Raw genomic sequence first — 25326 nt, forward strand, 5'->3', positions numbered from 1 at the left:
TTTTCGACCCCACCGAAAGATTCGCCACATTCTACATTGCCAAAAATAATTTTTCCATCGCCCCCCTCATGTTTCCCACAATATGCAAAATTTTCCATGATCTGGTAACATTGTCTCTAGCCCCTCGTGTACGCCGCGACATAGTTCATGTGGGCTGGCGGTGCGTGAATCCAGACGACGCTCCACGCCCTGATGAGGAGCGCACAGGTCTTCCGGTCACGTGATAAGCATACCTTGCAGTCATGCACAAGCACACGTGGCAGTGTTCGGACTGGTCATGCACCTGCATCTGCGCCTCGTTCAGGCTGGTGTGTGATTTCGTGGTGGTTCCGTCAAAGGATGGGCAGTATAGCGTTAAATGTACTGTTTCCTTTATTGGTCTGCGCAGCTGTCGTAGAATATGACGCGAAACTGTCTTAAAGTCAAAGTGTTTTTATTCTCCGATAAAATTTGACAGTCCTACTCGTACATATTGTGCCGGCTTCTCGCTATATCGCCCCGCAAAATAACAGCATAAAATCGCATACCGACAATTCGTACAGAGCTCCAAGTTCCGCCAGTGTCACCTATGACGTGGCTTTGCAAAATATGCCGTCAAACAGCGTCGCGAATCCCGGCTGTGTCTCGGCCACGCGTCCGCGTCGTATACCCTCACGGTGGCGCCAAAAGCGTGTAGCTGTGCGACAAGCGACGCTCCAGCGCGCAATGGCCGATAGCCCGCGGTCACGCGCTTTGCACCCTCGATCCCTCCCTCTCGCCTCACTGCGTCCCTTGACCTTTCCTGCGTTTTCCCGCGCGTCCCGTCGACATGGCGTCCGCCGCGCGCGCTCGGCCGATTGGAGCGCTATATTTACGCCCCCTCCGGTGGTGATCGAGCAGCCGTCCACTGCTCATTTGGCGCCCACATTGCACGCGTCCTCTTTTCAGCCTCTCCCCTTTTTAAGCGAATCTTTATAGGCTCACAAGTGTCGGCGGTGGTGGTGGCGGCGGCGGCGATGTCACGCTGAAAAGTGGGCCTAACCTAGCGATAGTGCAGAAAGGCTGCAAGCTCAATGGCACATACCAGGGACAAAAAGAAAGAGAGAAAGGAAGAAAGAGACATAGGGAAAGAAAGAGAGACAGAGAGAGAAACAAAAAGAAAATCATCACGAAGGTCAGATACACGGCAAGCTTTGCTTACCCCCATTTTCTCGACAGGGGAAGGGCTCACAGAGGAAGGGCTCGTGATTTTTTTCTCTCTCGTTCACCACCGTTTGTTTATTAACGTCTGCGGTTGTCGCGAGCCGACGTTATCTGTGTCGCTGCGAGCTTAAAAAATGGCTGTCTCGACTGGCCGCGACCCTGACGCAGTGGTGGCATGATGCTCGATCCCGAGGCTCATGCCGACAGCGCACCGCGGCACGGCCGGTAGCACGCCGGCGTATGTTGCCGCCGGGCTTGCGAGCACGTGATTCGGGAAAAGGTTTATGTATAGGAATCTTCTGTAACGTTAGGATGGCTTTTGAGTTGCGTCAAATAGATACTGCGTGGTGGTCTCGCTAATCTTCGTGCTGTTGTTTTGCGCAGGAGGGCAGCTCATGTCGCAAGGCGAGCAGGAACTGGCCACCAAGATGCTCCAGATCCAGTCCAAGAGGTTCTACCTCGACGTCAAGCAGAACCGCCGGGGTCGCTTTATCAAGGTGGCCGAGGTGCAACAGGTACGCACACTCTGGCCATGTGCACCACATTGCGTCCGGCAGTGTTTGACCAATTTGTTAATCAGTAACCCATTACCCAGTTACAGATGTGCACTCGTAGCGAGTAAGTATTGCAGATCTGCTTTGTGGAAATCTGGAATGTAGAGAGAGCTTCATAAAAGGAAGAATTGCCACCCGCACGAGAGTAGCACAAAGGAAACCAACACTACAAGCTTTACCAGGTCATACCCATTGTTGAAATCAAACAGTGCAAAAAAAATGAAGGCATATTTTGCCATCTGCTCTGAAAACACCAATAGCGGCTCCAAACTAGCATCTTTTCTGCTCCGAAATTTGCTCCAAAAAAGTAAAATGTCACTTCCATCACTGCAAATCCCTAACCTTACATCAAACATGTGTATCACAGTTCTGTTGACTTTGTTAAGAGCATCTGAAGTAAACAAATGTTACGAATTTGCAGCTTGCATTAAATTGCTATATTTAGGAGGGCTCTACAAGAAGTCTTACAGACAAATTGGTAGTATATTTCAGAGTGGTATATAATACACCAATTTTTGATGCACTAAAAAGGTAGCATACTCGTCATGGTTAGAAAGGGTCCATTGCACAATAGTACGCATGCACCGTTGGGAATAAATTCTGCAGGTATAGGCAGGCAATTATGATATTTGTTTCTATGAATCATTTTCAGTTTCGATAGCCTGAAGGGGTTTGCATCAGGGCGTCATGGTGCATTGGCTTGCTCCATCCCTGCAATCACTGTGGCCTTCACATGCGAGCACAGTAAAGACATGTACAGCACTCTTATTTTTTTTTTTTGCGCAACATCATCACACCCAGCCTTATTGCTACGCGACATTCGCAAATTTTGCGCTGTGTCATGATGTGATGATAATGTTAATGATACCATCTCGAGACCAACCTTGGTCTAAAATTCAGATCTAAATGTTTCTCATCGTTTCTACTTGCTAAATGTAATTATTTTTCTTGAGACAAGATTGTGTTACAGTTTCTGCACCCTCGAAAATATGTCATTACTTTTTCAGCCCTTTGCGTCGCATTTTTTAACCTTTTCCTTCAGTTCTCAGCCTCCTGATCATGTGCGCCACCTTGCGACGGCCAGCATTAGTGTGGTACGCCGAGCGCTTTTGTCGGAGCACCCATTTCGTTTGCACCATGCTAATCACACTTGTATCGCAGCTGGTGGTAGCCTTGCTTTCAGCTTTTGTATGCCCCTTACACTGTCTGTACTTGGATTTGTTGCAGGTGGGGGTAGTGGGTAGGAAAAGTCGTCTTCTCCTCGCCATGTCGACAGCAGCTGAGTTCAGGGACCACCTGACATCCTTCAGCGAACTGTATGCCTCCTTGGGTGAGTTCGGGTCACAGTTTTGAAACCTCTTCATTTTTTGTAGCGTTATTTTTCTTGCAATACGCCACGAAAGGTGCAGGCGTTCAAGGTATAGTGCTGCCCGACAGAGACCTCTAATGGCATCTTTGGATGGTTTGCTGTGATCCTCTGAATTCAAGCAGACAGATTCTGGAGGTGCTCTGGTTGCAAGTAGGAGATATCTTGCGCCGCCTCAACACAAATATACTCAACAGCTGGCTGGCTGCTTTTCCGAGCTGTGAGTGGAAAGGAAGCTAAAGCTGAGGGGAACTTCTGGTAACGTACGAGGCCCAGTGCCACCGCCGGCTGTGTTTACATGTGAAACACGGTGATCATGGCAGCATACGTGGATGTTGAACGTTGTTGCTGTGAATGGAACAGGAGTATCTTCCTTCGCCAGTTCAACCACGGGAAGACATAGGGTCACATGACCGGAAACCGACCAGATTTCTCTATTGCTCTGATGGTGATGCTACGAGTGCCTGTCTGTGCTCCGATCAGGAGTTGGGTGACTGGGAAAGACCACCGGAATGTAGCCAAAGTGCCCCTTTTCAACCATCAGAACAAAATCGGTCTTTTGGGAATGCTTTAGAGCACTAAAAAATGACCATCCAAAGATGCCATAAGAATCAAATCACTTTGTTTAATCTCCATGGCAGAAAAGGGGATTTGGGCAAAAAATTAGCTTACCTAAACACAGCTTGACGACATCTTGTCCTTAAAGAAATCTACAGCAGTACCTAGCAGAGACCTCTACTTATTACCATGCCAGTTTTGAGAGAATTAATGTGATGCACGTTATCACTGCCATGTAATGTCACCTCGTAATGTCAGAGTGTGTGCATCTTGAATATTTATTGCAGCCACGCATGCAAAAATGGGCCCATCCTATCGAGGTGTACAGATTATTGTAGTAGCATGTTTTCGAACTTGCACAGTTATCTCGAGATAATGTAGAACATACAATGGTTGTTTTGCAGAAAAGTTGAAAATTGAGCTTGTTGGTACATTTTGAAACTTATTCGGAGGAGCGCTAAACAACGGGACAAGAAGGACAACACAAGGGTGCATTGCTGCACTTGACACTGTTATACAAAAAATTTTACATTTCAGATACACTGTGAGCAGTTTGCAGTTTGATGCAGTCATGCGCCTGTTTGTCTCACATTTTTCTCTTGTATAGAACTTCAGCAAAAGACTTGCAGTGCCTTTAAGATAATTGGTCCATTGACTTCGGCATATGCAGCAATAAAACATTGGAATAGCTTGCCTAGCTCACTGAAATCAACATAATTTTCATCATGTCAGTAATTTGTTATAACAGTTCTTTTGCAATAAATTCTGCCCTGTTCCTTGCCCTATATCAAACTGTATAATACGTTTGTCTCACAGTACACAGTTCGTCTGCTTTAACTCTGCTAACTCGAATATAGGTAACGTTACTTCAGAAGTGCCACAGGGCTCTGTCTCTGCCCGCTATTCTTTGTACTTTACTATATTAATAACATGTCATGTAACTATGCATCTAAAATCTGTCTTTATGCTGATGACTGAATTTTGTACGATATAATTACCTCTCCTGATAACCGTCATTGCCTTAACAATTCATTTGCATGTTTTCGCAAATGGTGCATCACTTGTCAAATTAACATTAACTTAAATAAAGACCGAACAATGTCATTTTCTGCAAAACAGTCCCCTTTGCATTTTATTACTATTTTGAGGATGTCTTGCTCATGAGGGTGACCCATTAGAAATACCTGGGTGCGATTTTCACTCCTAACATGTCATGGTTTATAAACATTGAAGTTACCTCTTCTGATGCACTAAAGAAATTGGGTTACTTACGCCGAAGTTTAACAAAAGCACTGAAAGAAACTACGCTACTAACGTACAAATCACTAATCCACCCTATTTTGGAATAAGCTTCTTGTGTCTGGAATCCACACAAGCAGTGTGAAAATGACGCAATCGAAGCCATACGAAGCAAGGTTATGTGCTTCATTTATCGTCAATACGACTGCGATTTCTCACCCTCATTAGCTATTCGTGCTTCTAACCTGCAACCACTTTCTGTGCAGTGCAAGAATGGCTCACTAGAGTTATTGTACCGGTTTATAAATTCACTGTCCAATAAGTCTCGTTTTAACTTTTGCTGAACAATCTCATGCTCGAAGTCGCCATGCTCTAAACATCGCACCTTTCTACACACGCACAATTCTTCATTGGAATTCAGTACGTGGTACAACTCGCTGTATGTCATTTTCTGAATTCCCTAGCAAATGTATAACTAGGCATCTTAACCATATGGCATGTTCTCAGCCAAGTTTTTTCGTTGCTTTGCATTTTCGTTTTGTATTAGTAAATACTAAAAAATAATAGTAAATGTTCAATGTCTTTTTTTTTTTAATGTGTGGTTCCATGAAAAGGGCATACCAGCAGGGTTATACCAGACTGTATGAGGCTGTTTTGTGTGTCAGGAGTGTGTGGACAGCGTCATTGCAGTTATGTTTTTGTGCATTCTTGCAGGCCCCCCAAATCCAGAGAACCTGCCTGAGGATGGCAAGTTGAAAAGTGAGATCATGATTAAGGACAATAGGCGTTACTACCTGGACCTCAAGGAAAACTCCAGGGGGCGGTTTCTAAGGGTGAGTTGGAAGGGCGTCGAAAACACTGAGGCATGTTTTGGTTGAACGTTGCAGTATTCATGTGAATGTAAATGTGGACATGCCTCCTGCTTCACGTCAAAAGTGCCGCTGCGTATGACTCGCTGACACAACTAGCCAGATTGAAGGGTGATATTTTAAATTATATATTCTGATCTTGAAGAATTCAGGCTTCTTCTTTCAAGTGGGCTAACAGCAACACATTAAGAAAAGCGAGAAAATTTTTCAAGTTGTTTGACTTGTCATTTGTTTGCATTAAATGAAGGTTCACACCCTTTCAGTCCTAAAAAAATATTGGCAAGTGTCAGAGCATCCTGAAAAGTTACTATATTACTTGCTCTTATCAACTAGTTTCCGTTTTGGCACACAAGAGGCTGAGCCGCAGTGACATTACAAAACACTGACTCACCTAGTTCTTGTGATTGCTGTGGCTACCACACACACATGCACCTAGAAGAAACATGCAGTATTCTCCTCGTTTATTATTATTATTATTATTATTATTATTATTATTATTATTATTATTATTATTATTATATTATTATTATTATTTGTGATGGGCATCATCATACCTAGCCTTTCTGCTACATGATGTCAACAATTTTTGCTCTGTCTCATGACATCAAGGTACCAATGTCGGTTATGCCAAGCTTGGAATATCGAGATCAACTTTAGTATCAAATTAATATACAGTATGCCTCCAAACTGCCATACTTTCTTCTCTCTTTAAGGTGTCATCTTTCTGTGTGCGAGAAGCATGTGGTAGGGTTTATTATGCAACTTTAAAAATATGTCTTTATTGTGTAACGAAGAAGAACGCCTGGACTTAGGCAGCAGGATTGCCAACAGCATCGCGTGCCGCAGAAGCTTGAGCTTAGAGATTGTGCTCGGTGGAACGCTCGACCCATCATCGGCCTTTCGTCCAATAAACCTCCTTTATAATTGCTATAAGTATGCTTCTAGTATTAATGAAGCAAGCAATGGATGTATGTAAATTGTAGGAAGTGTCAGTTTCTTACTATTTTAAGCATTTGTTTTTGTCTGAACATGCTGGAATTCCTGATGCATCAATTTGAATTTGGCCTTGTTACTTGCTCTTCAACTTCCCAGCAAAACATGAATAGTGACATCAGCTTTTTCATCGTCCCTGATTGAGGACCAAGTAATTCGTGAGGCTTTGTCATCATTATTGAGATCAGCCAGTTTTCTGACACTGCCAGGCCTAACAAAAGACGCCATCATTTCTACAAAGTGTTTTGATTGATTTTTGTATACTAAATGGGCACCACAGCATTTGGTGTTGGCCACATGTTTGCTGTGCGGAATGCTGTACTAGAAGTCTCGTCGAGGACATACTTATAGCGTGGCCACAACCATTGATTGTGCAGCTTTGCAGACAGCTGAAACACCATACTAAAACTGTCTACAGTAGGCTTTGGTTAATTCGATCCCAACCAAAGGACCTGGCCAGCACCCATACATTTCGAAGAGCCCAAACTTTCGTTATTTCAATTGTGAAATTAGCCTTTGCTGGATAATTCAAACTTGACTGGTCAGTACTCACACACCTGACCCCAATGGTGACCTCAATAGTGAACCCTTCAACGGCAGATTATGTCTTTATGGAGCTTAGGGCACAGTTAATACGCCGAACACGTCGTCCCCCGCTGAAAATGTCTGCTTTCGACGTGCCCTAGGAATCTAGGAAGTTTTTCAAACACGAATGGTGTCTCACAATGAATGATTACAGCATTTACCTGATCATAATACATGCCTTTTCTTCTCTTTCCCAAGAAAGTTGGTCTGAAAATTGCCAGTGTGGCAATTTTCCAAAACTGCATTTGTGGCATTCGCAACAGCCCACCGCCAGAGCTAGTTAGCCTGTGTCATGGCCATTTCCATCTCAAGATGGCGACAGTAATACATAAATTTTGCGTAAGATCAAACGACAATGCACCACTTTCAGTCTTCGATTACAAAAGCTCATTCAAAAGATAAATTCTTTTACACGCTAAGCTAGCGTCAAAAGTTGTGTCACATTTCCTTGGTGTTTCAGAGAATTGAATTTGTTGCAGGATGAACTAGTGAAGGATTTATGTTACCACTATCGCATTTGCAATTGTTATGGATTCATTTGAGGAATGCAAAATGTCAAACGCACAGTGGACTGCACGGAGAATGTGCTGTGGCTTGTAGGCTGGAATAAATGCTATCTGACAGTGATGATGATAAACATTATTTGTAAATAAGTATCTATTCTGTCAAGGTAAAGTTTGCTGGTTTCATATTTTTGTATTGCCAAATTTTGACAAAAGATAGTGGGTGTGCGTTTGATTCGAGGGCATGTTAGACTTGGGCAAATGTTGCCAAATATGGCAAATATATATTGCCATGTGTTTCAGCATTTTTTCTGCATCTTGTTTAATTTGACTCGCTGAATAATTAGATCAATTTGATTGGCCCTGTTAAGATCAAATTAACGGAAGTGGACTGTATAAACTACTCCGGAATAGTCTCTCACATTGTCTTTCACATTCATCAGAGTGTTCGGTACTAATAACAAGAATACTGAGAATGCTTTATTGCGAGAAAATACATGTTTATACCTAACTCGCACATGCGTCGAGCGAGTGTGTAAGACACTGGGCTGTCTCAGTGAAACAGGTTTCAGCTGGGAACATTATGTGACTTGGATGAAGGAAGGAATTGCGTATTCACAAACAGAACAGTGCAAGAAATGAAAAACCGATAATAATAAAAAGTAATTTGCCAATTGTCCCACTGCTGCCATTCTGTCTGTCATGATGGGCTTGCCCATGAACTTCCAGCTCCTCCCCCCTTTTCATGCCTTGCTTACCTGACGTTTTTTTTTTTTTTTTTTCACTGCGTAAAGAAGGGCATCATCACGATATCTGTACAGCTGCCATGCATGCAGTGTACAGCACGGTACTGTAACTGTACAGTGTACATTTTGAATTCTACAATTTATGTTCATTGTTTGAACACATGAAGTTAGGAAATTTGCAGGAGCAAGTTGGAATCAGCTGGCGCAAGACAGGGGTAATTGGAGATCACAGGGAGAGGCCTTCATCCTGCAGTGGACATAAATATAGGCTGATGATGATGTTTATCGCTATGCTGTATATTTCACTGATTTTCATGACGATACAATTTTTACAGCATTAATGTATCAGTTGCCTGCTAAACTTTTGTACGAATATTGTTTTGTCTGTCTCATCCTGTTAATCACTTGTAATAAGTTTCTCGTGATACATTTGCTCCTTGCATATTTCGTTGTCATTTCAGTATTGTTTATTTATTTCCAAGTACCTTACAGGCCCCAAGGAGAGCATTGAGTAGGGGGGGGGGGGGGGGGCGTCGTCGTCGAAACAAATGACAGCATAAAACCGATACATTAGAGTTAAAAAATGTTTACAATAATAAAGTGCTCGCAAAACAGTGTTACAAATAAAGATGGGAAAGCAATACAACGGATTGGCAGGAAAGGAAAAAAGTACAGTTCGTGGTAACGTAAAAAGTGGCGCATCACTCGCGCGTAAGAGCAGCAAAATTACACACATAGTGTGAGCACATCAAACAAACAACAAAATTTGAACAATTGGGAAAAAAGGAAAGAAATAATAATGCCCAGAGAAAAGGACAGTTCATGGTGGCATACATAACTGCGGGATAACTTCACAAGCTGGCATTAATTTGTATTTACTAATATTTGTTCGTTAGAGGTCCTACTTGCAGTTTTTACTTCGGGAGACCCAGTAAAAAAAAAACAACAACAATTGACTCCAATTAGCTTTTCCAATGACAATAAACTGGGACCAATAGGAACCAATTGGAAAATGCTTACTTCCAATCGGTTACGATTGGATCAGAGGAGAAACCAATTGGAGCTGCCAATTGAAATGAACTGGACCCATTTAGAACGGATTGGAAAATCCCTAGTTCCAAATGGTTACGATTGAGTCAAAGTGGAACCAATTAAGTCCGATTGGACTTGCCATTTGGTATCAACTGGGCCCATTGGGCAATCCTTACCTCCAATTGGTTACGATTGAGTCAGGGATGGAACCAATTGAGTCCAGTTGGACTTGCCAGTTTGAACCAGCTAGGCCCACCTTACATTCCCAACTGAGTCTAATTGGACTACCAATAGGAATAAACTAGCTAGAATGTAACCAACTGGGAAATCATATTTTCAGTTTATGAACTAATTCAAGGAAACTGGAATGAGTTATAGCTATACGTATATGCATGCAGTACCTATTTCTGACAGCTGGAATCCTATTTAGGTTTGCTTTGTGGGGTATACATGCGTATTGCTCACTGGTGCAATTGGCCATTCCAACCGATTGGTTCCAAATCAATTGACACCCATTGGGTACATGCAATTGGTCCAGTTATGTACTAATCTACGATTGGAAATTTCCAATTCGTACCAATTGGAAGTGTCCCAATTGGAGTCAATTGCTTTTTTTTGACTGGGGCTACTCCTCTATATTACAGTCACTGTATATATTGATATGATTTGTCAACAAAAATTGGTATATCTATATCCATAAGCCCATTGTCACCTGTACTATTACACGCAACTTATTTACCATGTAATGAGCGAGAAAGCTCGTGGTAACCGAGGGTTTTAATTTTGTTAGTAAATGACCAAAACTGTTGGTGTTTTTTTGGTGGTTACTTATTGTGCAATTTCCCATGTTGTGACGTGCAGGTGTCCCAGACGATAGCACGAGGTGGTCCTAGGTCCCAGATTGCCATTCCCGCACAGGGTATGATCGAGTTCCGTGACGCGCTCACAGATTTACTAGAAGAGTTTGGCACAGATGATGGAGGTGAGTCCCTTCTCGGCTCCTGTGATTCCAGTGCCTGTTGTAGTGCTCCACATTCAGTATACCTATATCTGTACAGCCAGTTGGCAACCATGTAGTGCAGATGTAGTTTCGTATTCGCGATGCACACTTTCACTACTTACAAACATGGCCCCTGGGAGGCTTTCGGTTTTGCCCGCTGACACATTTAGTAGGCAAGATGGACAAGGGTGAGTAGCAGGAACACATTAGAACAGCTTTGCTAGTTTCGGTTTCAAGGACACCGGCGACATGGCCGACGACCTTGCTGGAGATGTACCAAACGAAAATATCGCTATTTTTGCTTGACTTGGCAGACAGATTAGCACACAGTCATGCAGTTGGAGTTAGAATTATCGCACGGCACACTATAAGGTGTCCGAAATTTCTGTCGTCCTTAAGCATCAAGACCATGGGGCTAGCTGCGGTGCCGCAGAGCTGTCCGAATACTCGAGCATGTCGGAATAGCGGTGCAACTAACTGGCGCAGTGCTAGTTTTGCACAGCACTGACGACAATTGTGTCACTAAAATACTGTGAACTCCAACAAAAGGCCATTAAGCATAAGTGAATACGATGAACAGTATTTTAGGCATTGGTGTCCGCACGATTGCTGAAACCACCCGCTGTGGTTGCCCAGTGTCTATGGCATTGTGCTGCTGAGCTCGAGGTCACAGGGTTGATCCCGGCTATGGTGGCTGTATTTCAATGAGGGTGAAATGCAGAAACGCTCGTTTGCTTAGGTGCACGTTAAAGAACCCCAAGTGGTCACAATTCATCTGGAGTCCCCCACTACGGTGGGGGTCATAATTGCATTGTGGTTTTGGCCTGGAAAAGCCTATAATTTAATGGGTTTTTTAGCAGCTCTGGAAACCAACGGAACATGGGCAGTGCAACTGTTGAGTTGTCTTCTCTGCTGAACTTTGGAGTTCCACGTGAGAGAGCTTGGCGAATCGTGGCAGGAGCTGCACGTGGAAAACAGGCGTGCAACTTTGGTTTCCTACAGGAGCTTGTGGAGTAACTCTACTCGCATGCACCTCCTTTCCACATTCACCCTCTCCACAGTGCAACCACTACAGCATCAAAACCCAGCCGACACCATAAACAAAGCTTCACTTAAAAATCATGTAAGACCTGGAGGATGGCCTCAACACTAGGTTAGAGTCCCGCCTAAAGCCCGTGAGAATGTTCTTTGGCCTGAAGCTTTCTTTGTCTGCATAGCTGCTCCTTCAAGGGTTGAACACTGAATGACAAGTGGCACAGTGCTGTGGTGCTTGAACTCCTGAGGAGGGAGCCGCATTGGCATTGGGTCCAATAAGGGCCACCGGTTTGTTTGGAGACTACATCCACTTCATAAGGAAGTGCTTCTCATAAGTGTGGATAGCTCTGCATTAGGGCACACATTGGCTATGGCTACGGCTAGGGGAGCACTCTTGCCACTGCAGAGTCTCCAAATGTGCTCTTGGATCAAAGGAACGACAACCCAGCAGTGCAGACAATCAAAGGGCATTTATTGCGCCTTTCATACACCAAGGCCTGCTAGCCAAATGACTGCCCATAGAACATTCCAATGGGCGGTCGACAAATCGAAGAAGTCCGACTCACCGCGAGCAGATCTACGGTCACGCGAACGGTGGTGCGTTCGAACGACCGTGTTCGCCCGTTCTGGTGCCCCGCTCCCAAGCCTTGCGAGATGGTTTCGCAGGGAGCGTGTCTGTGCACCCGTGAAATGTCCGCGCCGCTCGCCGATCCCAAGCCAGAGAGGAGGACCCTGCTCCCCGGGGGCCCGAGTAACCCCACCGTTAGGTGGCGTTAGCAGCGCAACACTTGCGCCATCTCTCTTAATATGCTGCTACCACACTGACTGCCACCGCCATAAAGCCACGTGGGGAAGTTGGATTGCAGGAGACTGGAGCCATGCGGGGAAAACAATATCCGTGGGCACGTGAGAGTCCCGCATCCCTACACCACACCAAGCAGTGATGACCTAAGGAACTATGTGCACAGTGCTGTAGTGCAGTGCTGCAGTTTAGCAACTTCGAAAAGTGAAGTGAGGTAATTTTCAGTGCGAATCCCAGTGTGGACGTGATTCTTTGTTATTTACTTATTTATTTATTATAATTATAAAAGAAGTCAAGAATTTCGCCGAAACCGCCCACCCACTCACCGACTTCAGAAGGACGTTATTTTCACATGGGGCCTTGCTCAAACCAAAGCCTTCTCTGCCCTCGTGTGCTTGCTAATGGCGTCCCCACTGCTGGCTCATTATGATCCATCTGCCGCCACTGAAATTTACACGGATGCCATGGAATTTGGGCTGTAGTCATTCAATGGCAGTGTAACGCAGAGGGTGTAATTGCATACGCCTCCTGTCACCCGCCGAGAGGAATATTTCAATTATTGATGGGAGTGCGTGGCGTTAGTTTGGGCGGTAACCAAATTCCGCCCCTACTTGTATGGCTGCACATTTTTTGTGGTTACCGATCACCACTCCTTGTGCTGGCTCTCGTCACTGAAAGACCCCACTGGACGATTGGGCAGATGGGCACTACGGCTTCAGGAATATTCATTTGCTGTTTTGTACAAGCCAGGCCGATTGCCTCTCCCGTCATCCTGTCGACCGTCCTGAAGATGATGCGCATGACACCGACTCTTGCGTCCTGGTAATTTCTGATCTGCTCGACATCCACACTGAACAATGGTGTGATGACTGCTTATGTGTTTTTATCGATCATCTCAACCCTGGACATTTGGAGCTCACGCTGTGCATGTTTGTGCTCCGCGACGACATTCTCTACCGCCGCAGCTTACGCCCTGAACGACCAGAATTTTTTACCCGTTGTACCACGCCATCTCCGGACCTCAGTTCTTGAGCAGTTGCATGATGCCCCTACTGCAGGCCACATCGACGTCTCGCGTACCTACGACCGCGCATGGCGCCGCTTCTACTGGCCAGGCCTGTACCGCTCTGCGCACCGCTACGTTGCAGCTTGTGCGCTCTGTCAGCGCCGCAAAAAACCTGCTGTGCTGACCGCTCAACACCTTCACCCCATCGATGTGCCCTCCGAACCATGTTTCGCGTCGGTCTCAATCTTGCCGGCCCATTTCCGACGTCGACATCTCGCAATAAGTGGGTCGTTGTTGCGACTGGTTACGCGACCCAGTATGCGATCACGCGAGCTTTGCGCACAATCTGTGCAGCTGAGGTGGCGGATTTCCTTTTACGTGACGTCATCCTCCATCACGGCGCACCCCGGCAGCTCCTCACTGATCGCGGCCGCACCTTCTTGTCCCGCTTTGTTGAAGACCTACTTCGCTCTTGTTGTGCCGAGCACAAGCTTTCCAAGGCCTACCACCCGCAGAAACACGGACTCGCGGAGCAGCTCAATCGCACATTGACAGAAATGCTGTCTATGTACGTTTCTGAAGACCACAGTGATTGGGACCGCACGTTACCCTTCGTGAACTTCGCCTATAATTCGGCCCGTCACGAGACCACTGGATTTTTTAACCATTTTACGTTCTGTTTGGCCGCCACCCTACTTTGCCCTATGAAACACTGCTTCCTTACTCGACGAACACTCCCATTGAATATGTTCAAGACGTTCTTGCCCGGACTCGCACGGCACGCTAGATTGCCGGGCGCCGGCTCACTGAGTCTCAGGTCGTGCAGAAAATCCGGTATTACTGCATTTTCTCTGCTTTGTTTCCTCCCGGCTCTGTTGTGCTCCTATGGACACCATGTAGCCTTGTCGGCTTGTCTGAAAAGCTGCTGCCGCGCTACACAGGGCCCTACACCATATTGCATCAGCTTGGCGATGTGAACTACGAGATCGCTCCACTGGACTCGCATGTCCCCACTGACGTTGTGCATGTGTCCCTGCTGAAACCTTACTTTGCCGCGATTTCACCTCCCTTATAGTTAGCACCGAGACAGTGCCTTTGCAAGCGGGGGTTATGTTACGGCGCAACCAAGAGTAGCGCCAGTCCGAAGAAGACGATTTGACGTGTTGAGGTGGACTTGGTCCCGACAGCCATCTTGTTTATGTATCATTGTTTCTTGTAAATAGTGTAAATATATCTTTAAATGTGACTTCTGCATCGTAACAATATATATAATTACTATATTTAAGTGCGTTTCATAAAAGAAGACTTTATTAATAAAACTCAAAAAGCGTGATTTACTTAATGTGCGGTTCAAATGTGCCCCCACATTCACAGAAAAGCTTTGAGTGTGGGGGCATGCCCCCACTGATTTAGAACCTGTGGGGGCGACTGCCTCCACTGCCCCCCCCCCCCCCCCCCTTGTGGTTCCGGAGCCCCTGGTTGTAGATGTCTTTGTCTTCATACTCTTCAAGTAGAGCTTGGAGCTGATGTTGGTGCCATACGTCTACAGTGTCACGGGGCACGGCTGCGCTTTCGCCACCGATCAACTTCGAGGTCATGCTGTGTCGTTTCTTGAACTGCTCAAGCCAGCCATTGCTGCACTTCAAATCTTTATGGCTCATTTGCAGAGCGAGAGCTTTGGCTTTTGCAGTAAGTGCAGGTCCATGTACGGGGAGATTTGCACTCCTGGAGTTCTTCAGCCAACTGTAGAAGTGCACCTTCCACTTCGGGGTATTTCAAATTGCGATTCGTCTTTCTCTTCGCCGAGAAGCTCATTTAAACGCCATCCAGCACAGCTTCCTTGTTTTTCAATGCAGTTGATAAAGTACACGGCAGTATGCCAAATTACTTAGCGATGTCAGTTTTTTGCCGGCCGCCTTTTCCCCACTTCTTTTATCAGCATTTATCACTGCAGACACCAATGCACACGCGAGGCACGCCTAACGAAGCACTCCGAATAATGCACAATCACGTGGCCTGCCACACGGATCCAAGCACACGTGCCTTTGGCGGCAAAGTGACGGAACGCGGCGGGCGACGCAGAAGGCAGAAGATTCAAAATGTCATCAGGGCATCTCGCTTTCCTTGTCAGTGCGCGCTGGTGATGGCGACAGTTGCAATGGCGGGCTTTGCATCGGCTTCATGTGTAGCGGAAGAAAGGCGATCGGAGTCGTGGGGACCAAGAATTGGGAACCTCGGAAGGGCACCCGTTGGTGGAAGATTGTGCTTGGGAGGGCAGGCCGGAAGAGGGCAGCTTTGGAGGAGCAGCGACGTTGAAACTGGCAGCAGCGAGGAGTTGACATGAAGGCGAGTGAGAGGAGTGACTGGCGTCCAAACGGCTTGCAGACTGGAGAACGAATGAGGAGGAGAAAGCAGTGGCCGCTTTTATAGGGGGGATGCGGAGGTCGCGAAAGACTATGAGAGTATCGCGCTGGAAAGCGCCGCAAATGCAGTAGCTCCGAGTCTGAGGTTGTGTTTGTTGTGCTCAAAAAACGATTAGCTGCCCAGTGTGGGTATGCAGCGCGATTATGAAAACTGAATGGTCTTGCAGTGGGGGCTTTACGTGATCACTGGGCAATTTTTTCTCGAGGTGTGCAGCCGTGAAGTTTGCAAAACGAGAGTTTTTCGGTGCACCGTTGTCGACAACACTGTGATAATTCTACGGTTGGAGTTTCGGTGTTCGCGCACCGTCGTGTCCGTGCCATTGACAAATGTCTAGGAACAAATTCAGTGACCCTACCACGCACTTAGACTGTTTGTCTAAAGTGGGATGGCTTAATCGAGCATGACCGACTCGAGAAAATCACCGGGGAAACACCAGCTTGTGTTGACCTGCCATGTTGACAGCCTGACCAGCCGCTGGTGACGCTCGGATATTTTGTGTTTTCGGCAAGTTATCGGTCGATTTGCACTGTCAAAAAGTGCAACGAAGCTAGGGGCAGTGTTTTATTACGATGCAGGCCGATTGTGGAAAGCGGCAAGCAAATTTCTAGACCAGTTTCTTAGAGGTGGGCAGCGCTACCCGGACGAAGGACAGAGGAAGAGACGATACGAGCGCTGACTGGCAACTGATTTATTATTTTCAAACAAGTAAATATATATACACAAAATATGAACATGTGACGCGTACAAGTGGTGACAGGTTCTCAGCCTATCTTAACATCCAAAAATTTAGTTTCTTTGTCATGCAAAGAAATCGAAATCTGGCTGACACATGCGCCTGAGTTAGCATGCATGTAGTAGGCTTCTACAATCTCGCGGTTGATTTGGTTTCTATTTTTATACAGTATTCCAGCCTTTTCAAACACGGGTTTGCATGGGCAATTTCTACAATGCGCGGCCAGATTTGAAGTGGGTGAATTTCTGATAGCGGCTTGGTGCTATCTGGCCGCGCATTGTAGAAATTGCACATGCAAACCCGTGTTTGAAAAAGCTGGAATACTGTATAAAAATGATAAAAATACTGGGTGACTCGTGGGCGCGATTCACAGCAGTCGCCACAGACAACCTCCTCTCATGTAGCGCTTTGTTTCCATACAGGGCACGCTACTCTGGCGCCATCTCGTAGACATTACCGCAAAGCCCCTCATGCGTGGTGCTATGCTTTTCTTCTCACACTTTTGCCATACTTTCCTCCGCTTTCCGCCTCATGGTTCTGCTGCACCCTCCTCCTCGTGCTGTCTTTGCTTTCGCTGCTTTTTTCATCGCCCGCTGCGCTCCGAATTCGCTCTCATCTTTCGCTGTGCTCGTTTTCGCTGTGCTCGTTTTCTCCGTTACGAGGTAGGACTCCGACACTTGCTGCAGGAGCGGGTGCCTTACAGCTGCGCTCTAAAACTGCTGCCACGCGCATCACACAGCACTTTTCATTTACAGCGCTCATTTGTGTTGGCAGTGGCACAGAGCAACACCCAATTAAGTGCCCTTGCTCACAGAGTATTCACACATGTCTCGTTGCTATGAAAGCAACACAGAAACCAGTCACATGCTTGCATTTTGTTATTTTAGAAGAGAATAAGTATAATCTTTCATGGTCTTAAAGCTTCCAGTGTTGAAAATTTAGGATTGCTTAGTCCACAGCTGCGGTGCAAAAGGGCACCGGTGCAACAACACGCAGTAACATAGACGTTGGCAGTTAAGATTCAATTTCAAAAGTGCAGCCAAAATGGAAACCACTTGCGAGGAGTGTGTGGTGGTTGCAGCGGAGCGACAGAAATTGCTGTATCACTTAGCTAATATTGCACCATGTGAAACAGCCTTTATATGTCTGTCAAGAAATTGTCATTGTCATGCTGTTGTCATCACGCTGCTGTTGTCGTCGTACCGTAGTCATCGTTGTTTGTCATAATTTCATTATTGTCAAACCACTTTGCATGGTAAATGACTCACTGATGCCAAAGAAGTGTCTTGTGTCTTTTCTCTCGTCCTGCAGCTTTCAAAGGAGAACTACCTGAGGGGCGCCACATGCGTGTAGAAAACAAGACGTTTTATTTCGACATTGGGCAGAATACCCGAGGCATCTACATGCGCATCTCAGAGGTGAGTTTGCTGTGGTGTCTCCCGAGGACACTGGCTCATCTCTATGAAAATCCATGCAACTGCCTCTTCTGTTATCTTAATGAATGCTCACATCGTCATCATCTCATTTAATCTCCGCAGCATGACAAAGGCCTCCCCTGCAGTGGTATCAAATTATCCCATTTTGCATCGGCTTACGCCATGTTATGCCCGCAAATTTCCTTATTACATCACACCATTCTGCTTTTGTTAGCTGTATTTTCCTTGCCTTGGCACCCATTTTGTTGCTCCAGTAGACCATTGGTTATTGATACAGATTAGGCAATAAGTCAGACTAGCATGCATTGTACAACGGATTGTATGATGCAATATCATACCGTTTCCTGCCCTCTCAGACTCGTGTATCAGTGACCGACATCACCCGAGTTTCTTGCCCTTCGTCTGTGGTAATGCGAGTCTGATAGGCATTGGGATCTCTTAATGCATATGGCAGCACGTACAGCCACAATCACTGCACATAATTGTTTTTGCTGTGTCATTGCAGTGGTATGCACTTGCATAGGCAGAGCTTCACTGGAATCGTGCTTTCATTCGTGCTTGTGTGAATGACAAACCCGTCGCATTTCAGTTCAGACGCAGAGATTCATGCACACGTTTAGATGCGTTTAAGATTTCCACATTGCTATGAACACAGCTGTGATCATGCCACTTTTCATGCACATTTGAAAGTGTGATAGGCTAAAAACACTGCTAATGTGATGTGCATTCAGATGCACCTGTTTGCAGCAAGGCTAAAGCTATTATAGACCTCTTGCATAATGCCGACAACCCATTGTGCACATTGGGTTTCCACCACCATCGCGAAGGGTAGACGTGCGGCCAAGCACAGGAGATGCGTATGGGCCGCGTGGGACGTGCTGCAGGCCTTGCTGACCAATTAGTGTTCATATTTCACACTAATTGTTACATTTCAGTGCAGCTAAAGGGAATGTGTACAGCGCACACACGGCTAGTGTCATGTGCTACAGTGCCATCGTGAGCTGTGCGTCATTCGCCTGAAGGGACAGCAGTCGCATTTCTTGAGCTAAGGATAATACGACAGGCAGCGGTAGCTGTGACAAGCTGACACGATCATGTGGCCGAGTATTCTAGCGCTTGCGAGGCCACTTCGGCCATGCTAGATGACAGCGCTGGATTGCAACATCGGTACATAAGATATTGCAGTATGCCACACTTCTTTGTTTGTCTAATTTGCTCTGATGGAATCAGTAACAACATAAGAATCGACAAAAATTGTAGTTCCTGCAGTCAAGGCCTCTTCCTGTTTCCGCTTTTGCATTGTAGTAGTCAACAGTGCCTTCGTGGAGCAAACACGGGGACATGCCAAGATATCTTCTACCTATACTGTTGTGGAGAACCACGCTTGCGTTTGCAGGGGCTTGTTATGCAGCTAGAACACTATGTACGAACGTCACAGCAAATTCAGTGAGGCTTGTAACAGAGCCTGCATGGCTTACCAATGCCCGGTGCACATCCTGATCATAGGAAGTGATTATGCTGCCGTTGTAATGCTATCGTTGTCATTGTGTTGATGTCAGAAAGTCACTGTCGTGCCTTCGTTGCCATACCATAATCGTCAAGTCGTCATGGCCACCATTGTCATCATACAGTCGCCAAGCATTCATTCTCATACTGTTGTCGTGATGCCGTCTTGGTCATTCTATTGCCGTCACTTCACCATCATCATCATAGTCTTCGTGATACAATGGTCATGCCATAGTCGTCATCTCATCGTACACATACCGTTGTTATGCCATCGTCATTGCGTCATCATCATACATTCGTTGTCATGTCGTCATGATGCCGTCGTGGTCATTCCATCGTCATCATTTTAACTTTGTCATCCCACTCTCGTCATGTCGTCGTCTTCATGCCATTCTCTTCACGCCATCGTCGTCCCACAATTGTCTACCATCGTCATCTTGCCGTCATTGTCACGCTGTCGTTTTACCATCGTTACCACTTCAGAAACGTCATCGTAAAATTGTCATGCCGTGTTCGTCATACTGCCTTTGTCTTTTTCCATCAACATCATTCCTTTTCCATCATTTTAGTGTAACCATGCTGCCATCATTCAATCCTGGTTATGCTACCGTTGTCATGCTGTCGCCGTCATTGCGTTGTCATCAGACAGTCGCTGCCATGCGTCCATTGCCATGCCATTGTGGCCACGCACGCAACATCGTCATTCTGGCTTCGTCGTCTGGTTGTCGTCATGCACTCGTTGCTGTCCCATTGTCCTCATGCCGTCGTTATACTGTCGTTATCATTTCAGAATTGCGATCACAATGCTGCCATGCTGCCGTCGTCATACCACCTTTGTTGTTTCGTTAATGACATTCCTTCTTTGTGATTCTATTGTTGTCACTGCGTTGTTGTCGTACAGTCATCATTCTTATGGGTGACCTTGGCAAGCGAGTGCTGTGCCAAAGGGGGCTGATACCGGAGACAGTGTATGAACACTGCATCTTTTATATCAACTTGATACGGTATGTCACTACATTGCTTGAATGGTAATCCCATACTGTCGCCAGTCATCATAAGTTGGGTTCTGCTGTAATTTTATTTGGCTTATTGCTGAAGCGTGGTACGTGATGACGGTGTGCTAAAACGCTGCTCACGTGGCACTTTACTCAGGCTCCATGGAGAGGCAGCGCATATAAATTGTGGCCCTGATCTATTCCACAAAGCTAAAAGGCAAATTTTTTCATGGTATGCATCACTATGTTGGCTAGTGATGCATTAGACTTTGGCCTTTGGCTCAGGTTTGATTGGCAGACCATGAGTGTGAGGAATTAACGTCGAAATAACCGTTGCACGGTTCTCATACTTAAAGTTTCTGCAAGTTTTGCCTTATTCAAATACAGTGGAACCTCGTTGATATGAGCTTCATGGAAACCGGAAAATAAAACTTATCATCTAAAAATCTTATTTTCCGAAATACATTGACACAGGCCGGGAAATGAACAAAAAACGTATTATCCCGAAAAACGTATTATGCAGGATCATAAGAACAAGATTCCACTGTACACGTGACCCTGCTGGGGCCAACTGATTAGCTTGAATTATCTGTTAATTCGACTGAAGAAATCTTGAATTACTAAGATTTCATTGCATTACTTATTTGACCCTATTCATGCCAGTGCAAACCTATTGGTTCTATACGTGACACATAGCTGAAACCTTTCGGTACCAGTACTGACTCTACTACATATTATTTCACACGTAGCGGGCAGTGCTATGAAGACCAGAGTGACTTCTCTCACTACCCGCCTTCGTGCACAAAGAATTGTGCATCACATATGAAAGAAAGGTGTAATGTAAAACTGTGTAACATTAAGTCCCACACTTTTATGTCCCAAAATTTGGTGTAAAAATTATGAGGAAGGCATCGCAGTTTTGAATGTTTGCCATCAAACAGAGTCGCACATTTCTGCGACTAGTGGCCACAGCACACCACTTGCGCTTGCGACCAAAGCATAGTAGGTCGCACACTGGAAGCACAAAGCTGTGCAAATAATATGTTATTTGATGCAACCTTTCGTACGCACATTGTAGCTGTAATGTGTGTAGCAGTTATTAGAGAGTTTTAGAATAGGGGCCTCAAAAGTTTGGGGCCCCAAAGAGCTTTGCGGGTGTTAGTGTTGAGGCATCCAGGAGTGAAGAGGTTGCGTTTGCGAGTAGCATCTTGCACTTGCACTTTGATCATACGATGTCAAAGAGAAACTGTTCTAAATATTAAAATAAACTATATCATTTTATGATACGAGTAACTTTCACTTTCGTGTTTTTGCATTTAATAACATTTTAGAGGTTATTCTATTAGCAGCAAGCAATTTGTTGCTCTTAATTTTGAGTAACCAACTTTACGTGCCCTCACGAGTCAAGCTAATTCATGTTAGGCCTATGAGCCATGAAATCGACAATCAAATTCAGAATCAGCGGCGCCTAATGAATCTATCTTCATTACACATGTTAGTTAAGAGAAAGCGATAACCGCAGTCATTTTTCCTAGCTTACAAACTTCACGTGTTACCACGAATCGAGCCCAGTTTGGTGCTCAGTGAGAGCCGCTGCTTCGATGGGTGCCGCCATGTTTGCTGACACAAAGCTTTTGGGGCAGCTTTTGGGGTTCCCGCTAAATCAGTTAAATAGCATGCCCGATGCAAAACCCAAACGCAGTTTGCGTCTCACGCATGCGCAGTGGCTTCGACGCTATTCCTTTGGGGCCCCTATTCTAAAACTTTCTATCATGTAGAAAGTGTTGCAGATAAAATGCTATTACAGAATCTGTGGAGTGAAACTGCTACAACTGCACTACTTCTGTAGCTCCCGCAGAGTTTCCTGCTAAGTATGAAACTGGGTATAGTACCAGTACCAATTGGCTTGCATTGGTACCTCTTGGTATTAATACAAGTCTGTTGTCCTATACACAACAAATAGCTGGCACCTATTGCTACCAGTACAAGCTCTGCTAATCCTTTAGGCGATGAACGGCTGTTACTAGGCTTGTGTGAATACAGTAGAACCCCGCTGTTATGTTCCCAGGTACTGCGTTTTCCTGGCTTTTACATCGTTTTCGGCCGGTCCTGGCGTAGCTCTCACAGGACCCGATGCATTGGTAACCCTGCTGTTGCGTTGCAACTCTGGGATCGTTCCCGCATCATGCGTTGCGAACAGCCACCTCACGCCGTCCTGAGCGGCCGTGTTGGCTTTTCATGTCGCTTGGCTTGGTGGCTTGACGATGGGATTGGCCGCTCAAAGTGCGAGGGGCAACACCTATGATGTATTCTCGGTTTCCGCCAGCAAAAGCATGGCCTTTGAGATCCGTATTTGCTATCTAAAGATGGGTCTAAGATGCGTTGGGGCCCTAAAATTGGTTTTGGAGCATAGATTTTCCGTATGAAGTCCGCGGGCGATAATGCCGTCGCCGCATGCCGTATGCTGTATGTGCGAGTGAAAGCATGGGAGCCGATGACCGTGGCTAAATCTCGTGCGTGCAATAAAGAAAAGCAGGGAGGAAGCGCGCCGCCTTCCATCGTGCTCGGGGGGGTGGATAGAGGGTGGCGTTGTGCTCTGGCAGCGACGGTGTACTGCGCGGTCACGCGGGCCATCTCTTGAAAGTGATCTGCGTTGGGGGCAGAGTCTAGGCAGTGTAGGTGCGTCGGCGGCTCATAGTTTTGTGCGTGCTGTGTGTTCTCGGCGCTCAGTTTGCGTTGAAGCGGTAGACAGCACGCAGGTCACTTGGCTCGCTGCAGCTGCCGCACTTCCTCACGCCAGTGTTTTGACAGCGAGTGTCTGCACTCATCGAGTGTGAAGTGTTCACGTTTGCCTGTGTGTGCTGACACCATGCTTGTTAATATAGTTAATAAGCGAATGTTTACAAGTTCATACGGACGATAAACTACTATTCTTACTTGGTATAGCTGTCTACTAATTTGCTATCGCAATCGATGCTTTGGCTTTCGGGCAAACTACGACTTTTTTTTGCACGTAATAATTAAAATAATATTGTGTGCAGTTCAACACTACTCCCATTTCTCAATTTGTCCTGTTTCTCGGCTCTTGCGTTTCCCGGCTCTTACATTTTTTTTTTTTTACAGTCCTGTGAAAAACGTATCAGCGGGGTTCTACTATACCATTTTTTTGGGTCGAAGCAAATAGTAATTTGTGCCGAATTATTTCTAAGGGAATAGTTCGAATAGTTGTGAGAGCTGCATAATACCTTGACCAATCTAAAATAAAAAATGATGCTCAGAAATCTCAAAAATATTTTTAAAGAGATGACAGATCTAAAAAAAGAAAATCGTTCTTGCAAAAAGGAAAGTTTCATCTCTGCAATCAGTTTATTTTCAAAGAGCCGTTATTCAGCAGTGATGTGATTGCTGCTCCAATTGCTCCAAACTGCTCCAAAAGGCAAATCCTGCTACATCCTGCTACATTTTCGATAATGTGCTCCAAAGCTGCTCCAAAAGGTGTTTTCTGCTACTTTAAAAAGCAGACTTATTTAACAAGCGACATAATTTATTACACGCACTCGTCATGTGTGCACATGGAGGAAGTAAGACATGGGTGCAAGGGTCGGGCTACTACGTGCTTGGAATGTGCTGGTTCCGACCATTGTTGAAATGGTGCTTAGGAGTTGAGAGCACACAACTTTCTTAATAACGCTTTATGGAAAAGCGTTCTGCTGATACAGCAAAGCCTTTTTGCAATGTGACTTTCCTGTGGTTTCGTCAAGTGGGTACACGACGACTGAAAATTTTGCTAAACGGGGGCAACTCGTCGCACGTGCTACTGAGCTTGTTTCTCTTTCTTGCACTGCTGCCATTTTGCTTTTTTTGGCTGGTGTAGCTTAGCAAGCGAGTTTCCATAGTCGAGTTCCCCAAATTCCCATCTCCATGTGCACTTCTACAGTTCCCACCATTTTATCGCCCAGCCTCCTGCAAACTGGAAAGCTAGATTAGAATGGTTTGTGGTCTACTACCATGGTGATGCTGTAGTGGTTGTATTATCGTCATCCCGGCTTCATCATCTAATTTTCGTCACACCATCAGTCTTCATACAGTTGTCATTCCGTTGCCATGATGCCCTTGTATCACACCGCCGTATTCATTACTTTGCATCATGCATGGGATTCGCATGTTTTAGCGCACAACTTTATGTTGAGCTAAATGATTCTTGGTAAAAATGTGCTTGTTTCCTGTTAAATTGGGCTTCCTCCTTCTATAAGCTCTCTTGCTTCTCTCGAAGGCAATTTTTCCATTTGGAATAAGCATTGAGATGCTCCAAAAGCTCGCTTTTCTGCTCCAAAGCGCACTGTCGGTTGCTCCAAGAAGCTGCTCCAAAATGGCCTCGGCCAATCACATCACTGTATTCAGCTATAATCATGCAACCATGCAAGGTGGTCAGTCTTCTCTACAACGCCAACAGCACTAAATTCCTTCGCAGTCTTTTGTTCGTTGTTGTGGTACAGTAGCTACTTGTGCTTCGGTCGAATTTAGAGTTTTGGGATGGTCGAGACCACGCGAGTGTTTTACGTTCTCGTGTTGTTGCAGTGCTACATAGTGCGACTGGCTGCAGGACGCTGGCAGTTCAGGCTGTTTCACGCAAGTTCAGCTTGTTGCTTTCTGTCTGCAAATGAAGTTTACTCGTTCCGTCTACTGCGAGCACAGGCAAATTTGGTAGGCAAACTCGCTGTTATTGTCGACTGGTTGTGTCCGCAGACCCAAACATTGATTT

The 25326-nt window shown here is 45.6% G+C and overlaps 1 protein-coding gene across 3 annotated transcripts in view; it reads left to right on the forward strand.

The window, feature by feature from the left end:
• The window catches only part of LOC119433924 (transcriptional activator protein Pur-beta-like), a 186046-nt gene that overhangs the window by 140019 nt on the left and 20701 nt on the right, over positions 1–25326 (forward strand). For all 3 annotated transcript variants that reach the window (XM_037701209.2, XM_049659105.1, XM_037701210.2), the window contains 5 exons: positions 1567–1697; positions 2964–3066; positions 5614–5732; positions 10489–10609; positions 17939–18045. In XM_037701209.2, coding sequence (XP_037557137.1) covers positions 1567–1697; positions 2964–3066; positions 5614–5732; positions 10489–10609; positions 17939–18045 — 581 coding nt within the window. The remainder of the gene's footprint in view (positions 1–1566; positions 1698–2963; positions 3067–5613; positions 5733–10488; positions 10610–17938; positions 18046–25326) is intronic.

This window comes from Dermacentor silvarum, chromosome 11, assembly GCF_013339745.2.
Source record: "Dermacentor silvarum isolate Dsil-2018 chromosome 11, BIME_Dsil_1.4, whole genome shotgun sequence".
Classification (NCBI taxonomy): Eukaryota; Metazoa; Arthropoda; class Arachnida; order Ixodida; family Ixodidae; genus Dermacentor; species Dermacentor silvarum.